The sequence below is a fragment of the Oncorhynchus keta genome, unplaced genomic scaffold, assembly GCF_023373465.1.
Source record: "Oncorhynchus keta strain PuntledgeMale-10-30-2019 unplaced genomic scaffold, Oket_V2 Un_scaffold_5439_pilon_pilon, whole genome shotgun sequence".
Classification (NCBI taxonomy): Eukaryota; Metazoa; Chordata; class Actinopteri; order Salmoniformes; family Salmonidae; genus Oncorhynchus; species Oncorhynchus keta.
The window spans coordinates 16,167-30,897 of record NW_026290959.1 but is presented as its reverse complement, the minus strand read 5'-3'; the positions used below and the strand labels follow the sequence as shown (position 1 = coordinate 30,897).

General features: G+C 36.4%; 1 protein-coding gene across 1 annotated transcript in view; it reads right to left on the bottom strand.

The window, feature by feature from the left end:
- Window positions 1-14,731, bottom strand: part of LOC127929125 (solute carrier family 15 member 1-like) — a gene marked incomplete at its 5' end in the record, with an annotated part of 68,990 nt that overhangs the window by 38,349 nt on the left and 15,910 nt on the right. Inside the window, 2 exons of the mRNA XM_052516661.1 lie at window positions 498-586; window positions 3,472-3,504. Coding sequence (XP_052372621.1) covers window positions 498-586; window positions 3,472-3,504 — 122 coding nt within the window. The remainder of the gene's footprint in view (window positions 1-497; window positions 587-3,471; window positions 3,505-14,731) is intronic.

Genomic DNA, 14,731 nt, shown 5'->3' with positions numbered 1-14,731 from the left:
TGTGAGGCATTTTGAGGGAGATGTGAGGCATTTTGAGGGAGATGTGAGGCATTTTGAGGGAGATGTGAGGCATTTTGAAGGAGATGTGAGGCATTTTGAAGGAGATGTGAGGCATTTTGAAGGAGATGTGAGGCATTTTGAAGGAGATGTGAGGCATTTTGAGGGAGATGTGAGGCATTTTGAAGGAGATGTGAGGCATTTTGAGGGAGATGTGAGGCATTTTGAAGGAGATGTGAGGCATTTTGAAGGAGATGTGAGGCATTTTGAAGGAGATGTGAGGCATTTTGAAGGAGATGTGAGGCATTTTGAGGGAGATGTGAGGCATTTTGAGGGAGATGTGAGGCATTTTGAAGGAGATGTGAGGCATTTTGAAGGAGATGTGAGGCATTTTGAAGGAGATGTGAGGCATTTTGTGGGTGCCGTTTTGGGAATTGCGTGTAGAGTTTTGAAAAAAGGAGACAGTTTTTAAAACGTGTGTAAGCAGTCACACAACTCACGTAAAGTTCAGGTGGCATTTCTTTATGAGAGGGTAGACCAGGCTGTCCATGATGGGGACCAGGGCCAGGATCAGGATGGGGTTGACAGTCTGACAGACAGGAAGCAGAACATGGTAAGAGCATGTCACGCCTAGAAATTACAGTATATATTTAATCAATAAGGCCAGAGGAGGTCTGGTATATTTAATCAATAAGGCCAGAGGAGGTCTGGTATATTTAATCAATAAGGCCAGAGGAGGTCTGGTATATTTAATCAATAAGGCCAGAGGAGGTCTGGTATATTTAATCAATAAGGCCAGAGGAGGTCTGGTATATTTAATCAATAAGGCCAGAGGAGGTCTGGTATATTTAATCAATAAGGCCAGAGGAGGTCTGGTATATTTAATCAATAAGGCCAGAGGAGGTCTGGTATATTTAATCAATAAGGCCAGAGGAGGTCTGGTATATTTAATCAATAAGGCCAGAGGAGGTCTGGTATATTTCATCAATAAGGCCAGAGGAGGTCTGGTATATTTAATCAATAAGGCCAGAGGAGGTCTGGTATATTTAATCAATAAGGCCAGAGGAGGTCTGGTATATTTAATCAATAAGGCCAGAGGAGGTCTGGTATATTTAATCAATAAGGCCAGAGGAGGTCTGGTATATTTAATCAATAAGGCCAGAGGAGGTCTGGTATATTTAATCAATAAGGCCAGAGGAGGTCTGGTATATTTAATCAATAAGGCCAGAGGAGGTCTGGTATATTTAATCAATAAGGCCAGAGGAGGTCTGGTATATTTAATCAATAAGGCCAGAGGAGGTCTGGTATATTTAATAAGGCCAGAGGAGGTCTGGTATATTTAATCAATAAGGCCAGAGGAGGTCTGGTATATTTAATCAATAAGGCCAGAGGAGGTCTGGTATATTTAAGCAATAAGGCTTGTATATATAGTTAGTATAGTTAGTATATAGAGTTAATATATAGTATATAGAGTTAGTACATAGTATATAGAGTTAGTACATAGTATATAGAGTTACTATAGTTAGTATATATAGTTAGTATAATATATATAGTTAGTATATAGTATATATAGTTAGTATATAGTATATAGTTAGTATATATAGTTAGTATAGTTAGTATATATTTAGTATAGTTAGTATAGATAGTATATATAGTTTTAGTATATATAGTTAGTTAGTAGATAGTATATATAGTTAGTATTATTTAATATATATATAGTTAGCATAGTTAGTATATTTATATATAGTTAGTATATAGTTAGTATATATAGTTAGTATAGTTAATATATAAGTATATATATATATATATATATATATAGGTAGTATAGTTAGTATATATAGTTATATATGGTTTATAGAGTTAGTATATGGTTTGTATAGTTAGTATATGGTTTATAGCGTTAGTATATGGTTTGTATAGTTAGTATATATAGGTAGTATAGTTAATATATATATATATATATATAGTTAGTATATATAGTTAGTATATGGTTTATATAGTTAGTATATGGTTTATAGAGTTAGTATATGGTTTGTATAGTTAGTATATATAGTTAGCATGTGGTTAATATAGTTTGTATATGGTTTGTATAGTTAGTATATATAGTAAGTATAGTTAGTATATATAGTTAGCATGTGGTTAATATAGTTTGTATATGGTTTGTATAGTTAGTGTATATATAGTAAGTATAGTTAGTATATATAGTTAGTATAGTTAGTATATATAGTTAGTATAGTTAGTATATATAGTAAGTATATATAGTTAGCATGTGGTTATTAGAGTTCGTGTATGGTTTGTATAGTTAGTATAGTTAGTATATATAGTTAGTATAGTTAGTATATATAGTTAGCATGTGGTTAATAGAGTTTGTATATGGTTTTTATAGTTAGTATATATAGTAAGTATAGTTAGTATATATAGTTAGTATAGTTAGTATATATTATATATAGTTAGCATATGGTTTATAGAGTTTGTACATGGTTTGTATAGTTAGTATATATAGTAAGTATAGTTAGTATATATAGTTAGCATGTGGTTAATAGAGTTAGTATATGGTTTGTATAGTTAGTATAGTTAGTATATATAGTTAGTATAGTTAGTATATATAGTTAGTATAGTTAGTATATATAGTTAGCATATGGTTAATAGAGTTAGGATATGGTTTGTATAGTTAGTATAGTTAGTATATATAGTTAGTATAGTTAGTATATATAGTTAGTATAGTTAGTATATATAGTTAGTATAGTTAGTATATATAGTTAGTATAGTTAGTATATATAGTTAGCATGTGGTTATTAGAGTTAGGATATGGTTTGTATAGTTAGTATAGTTTAAGTTGTTAGCATATAAAGATAGGGGAATATATAGTTAGCATGTGGTTAATAGAGTTAGGATATGGTTTGTATAGTTAGTATATTTAGTATATATAGTTAGTATAGTTAGTATATATAGTTAGCATATGGTTAATAGAGTTAGTATATGGTTTGTATAGTTAGTATAGTTAGTATATATAGTTAGCATGTGGTTAATAGAGTTAGTATATGGTTTGTATAGTTAGTATATATAGTTAGTATAGTTAGTATATATAGTTAGCATGTGGTTAATAGAGTTAGTATATGGTTTGTATAGTTAGTATATATAGTTAGTATAGTTAGTATATATAGTTAGCATGTGGTTAATAGAGTTAGGATATGGTTTGTATAGTTAGTATAGTTAGTATATATAGTTAGTATAGTTAGTATATATAGTTAGCATATGGTTAATAGAGTTAGTATATGGTTTGTATAGTTAGTATAGTTAGTATATATAGTTAGCATGTGGTTAATAGAGTTAGTATATGGTTTGTATAGTTAGTATATATAGTTAGTATAGTTAGTATATATAGTTAGCATGTGGTTAATAGAGTTAGTATATGGTTTGTATAGTTAGTATAGTTTAACTTGTTAGCATATAAAGATAGGGGAAGTGGCTCACCTGCATCTGATCTGGCTGCACCATGAGAATTCCCTGCGGAGGAGAAACAGCAGTTAGTTACGTATGTTCCTGGGTGTCATTAATTCAGGTGAACATGTCCCTGGGTGTCATTAATTCAGGTAAACATGTTCTTGGGTGTCTTTAATTCAGGTTAACATGTTCTTGGGTGTCATTAATTCAGGTAAACATGTCCCTGGGTGTCATTAATTCAGGTAAACATGTTCTTGGGTGTCATTAATTCAGGTAAACATGTTCTTGGGTGTCATTAATTCAGGTAAACATGTCCCTGGGTGTCATTAATTTAGGTAAACATGTTCCTGGGTGTCATTAATTCAGGTAAACATGTTCTTGGGTGTCATTAATTTAGGTAAACATGTTCTTGGGTGTCATTAATGCAGGTAAACATGTTCTTGGGTGTCTTTAATTCAGGTGAACATGTCCTAGGGTGTCATTAATTTAGGTAAACATGTTCTTGGGTGTCATTAATGCAGGTAAACATGTCCCTGGGTGTCATTAATTGAGGTAAACCTGTCCTTGGGTGTCTTTAATTCAGGTGAACATGTCCTAGGGTGTCATTAATTCAGGTAAACATGTCCCTGGGTGTCATTACTTTAGGTAAACATGTTCTTGGGTGTCATTAATTTAGGTAAACATGTTCTTGGGTGTCATTAATTCAGGTGAACATGTCCTAGGGTGTCATTAATTCAGGTAAACATGTCCTTGGGTGTCATTAATTCAGGTAAACATGTCCTTGGGTGTCATTAATTTAGGTAAACATGTTCCTGGGTGTCATTAATTCAGGTAAACATGTTCTTGGGTGTCATTAATTTAGGTAAACATGTTCTTGGGTGTCATTAATGCAGGTAAACATGTTCTTGGGTGTCTTTAATTCAGGTGAACATGTCCTAGGGTGTCATTAATTTAGGTAAACATGTTCTTGGGTGTCATTAATGCAGGTAAACATGTCCCTGGGTGTCATTAATTGAGGTAAACCTGTCCTTGGGTGTCTTTAATTCAGGTGAACATGTCCTAGGGTGTCATTAATTCAGGTAAACATGTCCCTGGGTGTCATTAATTCAGGTAAACATGTCCCTGGGTGTCATTACTTTAGGTAAACATGTTCTTGGGTGTCATTAATTTAGGTAAACATGTTCTTGGGTGTCATTAATTCAGGTGAACATGTCCTAGGGTGTCATTAATTCAGGTAAACATGTCCTTGGGTGTCATTAATTCAGGTAAACATGTCCCTGGGTGTCATTAATTCAGGTAAACATGTCCTTGGGTGTCATTAATTCAGGTAAACATGTCCTAGGGTGTCATTAATTCAGGTAAACATGTCCTTGGGTGTCATTAATTCAGGTAAACATGTCCCTGGGTGTCATTAATTTAGGTAAACATGTCCTTGGGTGTCATTAATTCAGGTAAACATGTCCTAGGGTGTCATTAATTCAGGTAAACATGTCCTAGGGTGTCATTAATTCAGGTAAACATGTCCTAGGGTGTCATTAATTCAGGTAAACATGTCCTTGGGTGTCATTAATTCAGGTAAACATGTCCTTGGGTGTCATTAATTCAGGTAAACATGTCCCTGGGTGTCATTAATTCAGGTGAACATGTCCTTGGGTGTCATTAATTCAGGTGAACATGTCCTAGGGTGTCATTAATTCAGGTAAACATGTCCTAGGGTGTCATTAATTCAGGTAAACATGTTCTTGGGTGTCATTAATTTAGGTAAACATGTCCCTGGGTGTCATTAATTCAGGTAAACATGTTCTTGGGTGTCATTAATTCAGGTAAACATGTTCTTGGGTGTCATTAATTCAGGTAAACATGTCCCTGGGTGTCATTAATTTAGGTAAACATGTTCCTGGGTGTCATTAATTCAGGTAAACATGTTCTTGGGTGTCATTAATTTAGGTAAACATGTTCTTGGGTGTCATTAATGCAGGTAAACATGTTCTTGGGTGTCTTTAATTCAGGTGAACATGTCCTAGGGTGTCATTAATTCAGGTAAACATGTTCTTGGGTGTCATTAATTCAGGTTAACATGTCCCTGGGTGTCATTAATTCAGGTAAACATGTTCTTGGGTGTCATTAATTCAGGTAAACATGTTCTTGGGTGTCATTAATTCAGGTAAACATGTCCCTGGGTGTCATTAATTCAGGTAAACATGTCCCTGGGTGTCATTACTTTAGGTAAACATGTTCTTGGGTGTCATTAATTTAGGTAAACATGTTCTTGGGTGTCATTAATTCAGGTGAACATGTCCTAGGGTGTCATTAATTCAGGTAAACATGTCCCTGGGTGTCATTAATTCAGGTAAACATGTCCCTGGGTGTCATTAATTCAGGTAAACATGTCCTTTGGTGTCATTAATTCAGGTAAACATGTCCTAGGGTGTCATTAATTCAGGTAAACATGTCCTTGGGTGTCATTAATTCAGGTAAACATGTCCCTGGGTGTCATAAAATTTTGCTAAACATGTCCTTGGGTGTCATTAATTCAGGTAAACATGTCCTAGGGTGTCATTAATTCAGGTGAACATGTCCTAGGGTGTCATTAATTCAGGTAAACATGTTCTTGGGTGTCATTAATGCAGGTAAACATGTTCTTGGGTGTCTTTAATTCAGGTGAACATGTCCTAGGGTGTCATTAATTCAGGTAAACATGTCCCTGGGTGTCATTAATTCAGGTAAACATGTCCCTGGGTGTCATTACTTTAGGTAAACATGTTCTTGGGTGTCATTAATTTAGGTAAACATGTCCCTGGGTGTCATTAATTCAGGTAAACATGTCCTTGGGTGTCATTAATTCAGGTAAACATATCCCTGGGTGTCATTAATTCAGGTAAACATGTCCTTGGGTGTCATTAATTCAGGTGAACATGTCCTAGGGTGTCATTAATTCAGGTAAACATGTCCCTTGTCATTAATTCAGGTAAACATGTCCCTGGGTGTCATTACTTTAGGTGAACATGTCCTAGGGTGTCATTAATTCAGGTAAACATGTCCTAGGGTGTCATTAATTCAGGTAAAACATGTCCTAGGGTGTCATTAATTCAGGTAAACATGTCCTTGGGTGTCTTTAATTCAGGTGAACATGTCCTAGGGTGTCATTAATTCAGGTAAACATGTCCCTGGTGTCATTAATTCAGGTAAACATGTCCCTGGGTGTCATTACTTTAGGTGAACATGTCCTAGGGTGTCATTAATTCAGGTAAACATGTCCCTGGGTGTCATTACTTTAGGTAAACATGTTCTTGGGTGTCATTAATTTAGGTAAACATGTCCCTGGGTGTCATTAATTCAGGTAAACATGTTCTTGGGTGTCATTAATTCAGGTAAACATGTTCTTGGGTGTCATTAATTCAGGTAAACATGTCCCTGGGTGTCATTAATTTAGGTAAACATGTTCCTGGGTGTCATTAATTCAGGTAAACATGTTCTTGGGTGTCATTAATTTAGGTAAACATGTTCTTGGGTGTCATTAATGCAGGTAAACATGTTCTTGGGTGTCTTTAATTCAGGTGAACATGTCCTAGGGTGTCATTAATTTAGGTAAACATGTTCTTGGGTGTCATTAATGCAGGTAAACATGTCCCTGGGTGTCATTAATTGAGGTAAACCTGTCCTTGGGTGTCTTTAATTCAGGTAAACATGTTCTTGGGTGTCATTAATTCAGGTAAACATGTTCTTGGGTGTCATTAATTCAGGTAAACATGTCCCTGGGTGTCATTAATTTAGGTAAACATGTTCTTGGGTGTCATTAATTCAGGTAAACATGTTCTTGGGTGTCATTAATTCAGGTGAACATGTCCTAGGGTGTCATTAATTCAGGTAAACATGTCCCTGGGTGTCATTAATTCAGGTAAACATGTCCCTGGGTGTCATTAATTTAGGTAAACATGTCCTTGGGTGTCATTAATTCAGGTAAACATGTCCTAGGGTGTCATTAATTCAGGTAAACATGTCCTTGGGTGTCATTAATTCAGGTAAACATGTCCCTGGGTGTCATTAATTCAGGTAAACATGTCCTTGGGTGTCATTAATTCAGGTAAACATGTCCTAGGGTGTCATTAATTCAGGTGAACATGTCCTAGGGTGTCATTAATTCAGGTAAACATGTCCTAGGGTGTCATTAATTCAGGTAAACATGTCCTTGGGTGTCTTTAATTCAGGTGAACATGTCCTAGGGTGTCATTAATTCAGGTAAACATGTCCCTGGGTGTCATTAATTCAGGTAAACATGTCCCTGGGTGTCATTACTTTAGGTAAACATGTTCTTGGGTGTCATTAATTTAGGTAAACATGTCCCTGGGTGTCATTAATTCAGGTAAACATGTTCTTGGGTGTCATTAATTCAGGTAAACATGTTCTTGGGTGTCATTAATTCAGGTAAACATGTCCCTGGGTGTCATTAATTTAGGTAAACATGTTCCTGGGTGTCATTAATTCAGGTTAACATGTTCTTGGGTGTCATTAATGCAGGTAAACATGTTCTTGGGTGTCTTTAATTCAGGTGAACATGTCCTAGGGTGTCATTAATTTAGGTAAACATGTTCTTGGGTGTCATTAATGCAGGTAAACATGTCCCTGGGTGTCATTAATTGAGGTAAACCTGTCCTGGGTGTCTTTAATTCAGGTGAACATGTCCTAGGGTGTCATTAATTCAGGTAAACATGTCCCTGGGTGTCATTAATTCAGGTAAACATGTCCCTGGGTGTCATTACTTTAGGTAAACATGTTCTTGGGTGTCATTAATTTAGGTAAACATGTTCTTGGGTGTCATTAATTCAGGTGAACATGTCCTAGGGTGTCATTAATTCAGGTAAACATGTCCTTGGGTGTCATTAATTCAGGTTAACATGTTCTTGGGTGTCTTTAATTCAGGTAAACATGTCCTTGGGTGTCATTAATTTAGGTAAACATGTCCTTGGGTGTCATTAATTCAGGTAAACATGTCCTAGGGTGTCATTAATTCAGGTAAACATGTCCCTGGGTGTCATTAATTTAGGTAAACATGTCCTTGGGTGTCATTAATTCAGGTAAACATGTCCCTGGGTGTCATTAATTTAGGTAAACATGTCCTTGGGTGTCATTAATTCAGGTAAACATGTCCTAGGGTGTCATTAATTCAGGTAAACATGTATTTCGGTGTCGTTAATTCAGGTAAACATGTTCTTGGGTGTCATTAATTCAGGTAAAACATGTCCTTGGGTGTCATTAATTCAGGTAAACATGTCCTAGGGTGTCATTAATTCAGGTAAACATGTATTTGGGTGTCATTAATTCAGGTAAACATGTTCTTGGGTGTCATTAATTTAGGTAAACATGTCCTTGGGTGTCATTAATTCAGGTAAACATGTCCTAGGGTGTCATTAATTCAGGTAAACATGTCCTAGGGTGTCATTAATTCAGGTAAACATGTCCTTGGGTGTCATTAATTCAGGTAAACATGTCCTTGGGTGTCATTAATTTAGGTAAACATGTCCTAGGGTGTCATTAATTTAGGTAAACATGTTCTTGGGTGTCTTTAATTCAGGTTAACATGTTCTTGGGTGTCATTAATTCAGGTTAACATGTTCTTGGGTGTCTTTAATTCAGGTAAACATGTCCTAGGGTGTCATTAATTCAGGTAAACATGTCCTTGGGTGTCATTAATTCAGGTAAACATGTCCTTGGGTGTCATTAATTTAGGTAAACATGTCCTAGGGTGTCATTAATTTAGGTAAACATGTCCCTGGGTGTCTTTAATTCAGGTTAACATGTTCTTGGGTGTCATTAATTCAGGTAAACATGTCCTAGGGTGTCATTAATTCAGGTTAACATGTCCTAGGGTGTCATTAATTCAGGTAAACATGTCCCTGGGTGTCATTAATTCAGGTAAACATGTCCTTGGGTGTCATTAATTCAGGTAAACATGTCCCTGGGTGTCATTAATTTAGCTAAACATGTCCTTGGGTGTCATTAATTCAGGTAAACATATCCCTGGGTGTCATTAATTCAGGTAAACATGTCCCTGGGTGTCATTAATTTAGGTAAACATGTCCTTGGGTGTCATTAATTCAGGTAAACATGTCCCTGGGTGTCATTAATTTAGGTAAACATGTCCTTGGGTGTCATTAATTCAGGTAAACATGTCCTAGGTGTCATTAATTCAGGTAAACATGTATTTCGGTGTCGTTAATTCAGGTAAACATGTTCTTGGGTGTCATTAATTCAGGTAAACATGTCCTAGGGTGTCATTAATTCAGGTAAACATGTCCTTGGGTGTCATTAATTCAGGTAAACATGTTCTTGGGTGTCATTAATTTAGGTAAACATGTCCTTGGGTGTCATTAATTTAGGTAAACATGTTCTTGGGTGTCATTAATTTAGGTAAACATGTTCTTGGGTGTCATTAATTCAGGTAAACATGTCCTTGGGTGTCATTAATTTAGGTAAACATGTTCTTGGGTGTCATTAATTCAGGTAAACATGTCCTTGGGTGTCATTAATTCAGGTAAACATGTCCTTGGGTGTCATTAATTCAGGTAAACATGTCCTAGGGTGTCATTAATTCAGGTAAACATGTCCTTGGGTGTCATTAATTCAGGTAAACATGTCCCTGGGTGTCATTAATTTAGGTAAACATGTCCTTGGGTGTCATTAATTCAGGTAAACATGTCCTAGGGTGTCATTAATTCAGGTAAACATGTCCTAGGGTGTCATTAATTCAGGTAAACATGTCCTAGGGTGTCATTAATTCAGGTAAACATGTTCTTGGGTGTCTTTAATTCAGGTGAACATGTCCTAGGGTGTCATTAATTCAGGTAAACATGTCCCTGGGTGTCATTAATTCAGGTAAACATGTCCCTGGGTGTCATTACTTTAGGTAAACATGTTCTTGGGTGTCATTAATTTAGGTAAACATGTCCCTGGGTGTCATTAATTCAGGTAAACATGTTCTTGGGTGTCATTAATTCAGGTAAACATGTTCTTGGGTGTCATTAATTCAGGTAAACATGTCCCTGGGTGTCATTAATTTAGGTAAACATGTTCCTGGGTGTCATTAATTCAGGTAAACATGTTCTTGGGTGTCATTAATGCAGGTAAACATGTTCTTGGGTGTCTTTAATTCAGGTGAACATGTCCTAGGGTGTCATTAATTTAGGTAAACATGTTCTTGGGTGTCATTAATGCAGGTAAACATGTCCCTGGGTGTCATTAATTGAGGTAAACCTGTCCTTGGGTGTCTTTAATTCAGGTGAACATGTCCTAGGTGTCATTAATTCAGGTAAACATGTCCCTGGGTGTCATTAATTCAGGTAAACATGTCCCTGGGTGTCATTACTTTAGGTAAACATGTTCTTGGGTGTCATTAATTTAGGTAAACATGTTCTGGGTGTCATTAATTCAGGTGAACATGTCCTAGGGTGTCATTAATTCAGGTGAACATGTCCTTGGGTGTCATTAATTCAGGTAAACATGTCCTTGGGTGTCATTAATTCAGGTAAACATGTCCCTGGGTGTCATTAATTTAGCTAAACATGTCCTTGGGTGTCATTAATTCAGGTAAACATATCCCTGGGTGTCATTAATTCAGGTAAACATGTCCCTGGGTGTCATTAATTTAGGTAAACATGTCCTTGGGTGTCATTAATTCAGGTAAACATGTCCTTGGGTGTCATTAATTCAGGTAAACATGTCCTTGGGTGTCATTAATTCAGGTAAACATGTCCTAGGGTGTCATTAATTCAGGTAAACATGTATTTCGGTGTCGTTAATTCAGGTAAACATGTTCTTGGGTGTCATTAATTCAGGTAAACATGTCCTAGGGTGTCATTAATTCAGGTAAACATGTCCTAGGGTGTCATTAATTCAGGTAAACATGTATTTGGGTGTCGTTAATTCAGGTAAACATGTTCTTGGGTGTCATTAATTTAGGTAAACATGTCCTAGGGTGTCATTAATTCAGGTAAACATGTCCTAGGGTGTCATTAATTCAGGTAAACATGTCCTAGGGTGTCATTAATTCAGGTAAACATGTCCTTGGGTGTCATTAATTCAGGTAAACATGTCCTTGGGTGTCATTAATTTAGGTAAACATGTCCTAGGGTGTCATTAATTTAGGTAAACATGTTCTTGGGTGTCTTTAATTCAGGTTAACATGTTCTTGGGTGTCATTAATTCAGGTTAACATGTTCTTGGGTGTCTTTAATTCAGGTTAACATGTTCTTGGGTGTCATTAATTCAGGTTAACATGTTCTTGGGTGTCATTAATTCAGGTTAACATGTCCTAGGGTGTCATTAATTCAGGTAAACATGTCCTAGGGTGTCATTAATTTAGGTAAACATGTCCCTGGGTGTCTTTAATTCAGGTTAACATGTTCTTGGGTGTCATTAATTCAGTTAAACATGTCCCTGGGTGTCATTAATTCAGGTTAACATGTCCTAGGGTGTCATTAATTCAGGTAAACATGTCCCTGGGTGTCATTAATTCAGGTAAACATGTCCTTGGGTGTCATTAATTCAGGTAAACATGTCCCTGGGTGTCATTAATTTAGCTAAACATGTCCTTGGGTGTCATTAATTCAGGTAAACATGTCCCTGGGTGTCATTAATTCAGGTAAACATGTCCTTGGGTGTCATTAATTCAGGTAAACATGTCCTTGGGTGTCATTAATTTAGGTAAACATGTCCTTGGGTGTCATTAATTCAGGTAAACATGTCCTAGGGTGTCATTAATTCAGGTAAACATGTCCTAGGGTGTCATTAATTCAGGTAAACATGTATTTCGGTGTCGTTAATTCAGGTAAACATGTTCTTGGGTGTCATTAATTTAGGTAAACATGTCCTGGGGTGTCATTAATTCAGGTAAACATGTCCTAGGGTGTCATTAATTCAGGTAAACATGTCCTAGGGTGTCATTAATTCAGGTAAACATGTCCTTGGGTGTCATTAATTCAGGTAAACATGTCCTTGGGTGTCATTAATTTAGGTAAACATGTCCTAGGGTGTCATTAATTCAGGTAAACATGTCCTTGGGTGTCATTAATTTAGGTAAACATGTTCTTGGGTGTCATTAATTTAGGTAAACATGTCCTTGGGTGTCATTAATTCAGGTAAACATGTCCTTGGGTGTCATTAATTCAGGTAAACATGTCCTAGGGTGTCATTAATTCAGGTAAACATGTCCTTGGGTGTCATTAATTCAGGTAAACATGTCCCTGGGTGTCATTAATTTAGGTAAACATGTCCTTGGGTGTCATTAATTCAGGTAAACATGTCCTAGGGTGTCATTAATTCAGGTGAACATGTCCTAGGGTGTCATTAATTCAGGTAAACATGTCCTAGGGTGTCATTAATTCAGGTAAACATGTCCTTGGGTGTCTTTAATTCAGGTGAACATGTCCTAGGGTGTAATTAATTCAGGTAAACATGTCCCTGGGTGTCATTAATTCAGGTAAACATGTCCCTGGGTGTCATTACTTTAGGTAAACATGTTCTGGGTGTAATTAATTTAGGTAAACATGTCCCTGGGTGTCATTAATTCAGGTAAACATGTTCTTGGGTGTCATTAATTCAGGTAAACATGTTCTTGGGTGTCATTAATTCAGGTAAACATGTCCCTGGGTGTCATTAATTTAGGTAAACATGTTCCTGGGTGTCATTAATTCAGGTTAACATGTTCTTGGGTGTCATTAATGCAGGTAAACATGTTCTTGGGTGTCTTTAATTCAGGTGAACATGTCCTAGGGTGTCATTAATTTAGGTAAACATGTTCTTGGGTGTCATTAATGCAGGGAAACATGTCCCTGGGTGTCATTAATTGAGGTAAACCTGTCCTTGGGTGTCTTTAATTCAGGTGAACATGTCCTAGGGTGTCTTTAATTCAGGTGAACATGTCCTAGGGTGTCATTAATTCAGGTAAACATGTCCCTGGGTGTCATTACTTTAGGTAAACATGTTCTTGGGTGTCATTAATTTAGGTAAACATGTTCTTGGGTGTCATTAATTCAGGTGAACATGTCCTAGGGTGTCATTAATTCAGGTAAACATGTCCTTGGGTGTCATTAATTCAGGTAAACATGTCCTTGGGTGTCATTAATTCAGGTAAACATGTCCCTGGGTGTCATTAATTTAGGTAAACATGTCCTTGGGTGTCATTAATTCAGGTAAACATGTCCCTGGGTGTCATTAATTCAGGTAAACATGTCCTTGGGTGTCATTAATTTAGGTAAACATGTCCTTGGGTGTCATTAATTCAGGTAAACATGTCCTTGGGTGTCATTAATTCAGGTAAACATGTCCTTGGGTGTCATTAATTCAGGTAAACATGTCCTAGGGTGTCATTAATTCAGGTAAACATGTATTTCGGTGTCGTTAATTCAGGTAAACATGTTCTTGGGTGTCATTAATTTAGGTAAACATGTCCTTGGGTGTCATTAATTCAGGTAAACATGTCCTAGGGTGTCATTAATTCAGGTAAACATGTACTTGGGTGTCATTAATTCAGGTAAACATGTCCTTGGGTGTCATTAATTTAGGTAAACATGTCCTTGGGTGTCATTAATTTAGGTAAACATGTCCTTGGGTGTCATTAATTCAGGTAAACATGTCCTAGGGTGTCATTAATTCAGGTAAACATGTCCTTGGGTGTCATTAATTCAGGTAAACATGTCCTTGGGTGTCATTAATTTAGGTAAACATGTCCTAGGTGTCATTAATTTAGGTAAAAATGTTCTTGGGTGTCTTTAATTCAGGTTAACATGTTCTTGGGTGTCTTTAATTCAGGTTAACATGTTCTTGGGTGTCATTAATTCAGGTAAACATGTCCTAGGGTGTCATTAATTCAGGTAAACATGTCCTTGGGTGTCATTAATTCAGGTAAACATGTCCTTGGGTGTCATTAATTTAGGTAAACATGTCCTAGGGTGTCATTAATTTAGGTAAACATGTCCCTGGGTGTCTTTAATTCAGGTTAACATGTTCTTGGGTGTCATTAATTCAGTTAAACATGTCCCTGGGTGTCATTAATTCAGGTTAACATGTCCTAGGGTGTCATTAATTCAGGTAAACATGTCCCTGGGTGTCATTAATTCAGGTAAACATGTCCTTGGGTGTCATTAATTCAGGTAAACATGTCACTGGGTGTCATTAATTTAGCTAAACATGTCCTTGGGTGTCATTAATTCAGGTAAACATATCCCTGGGTGTCATTAATTCAGGTAAACATGTCCTTGGGTGTCATTAATTCAGGTAAACATGTCCTTGGGTG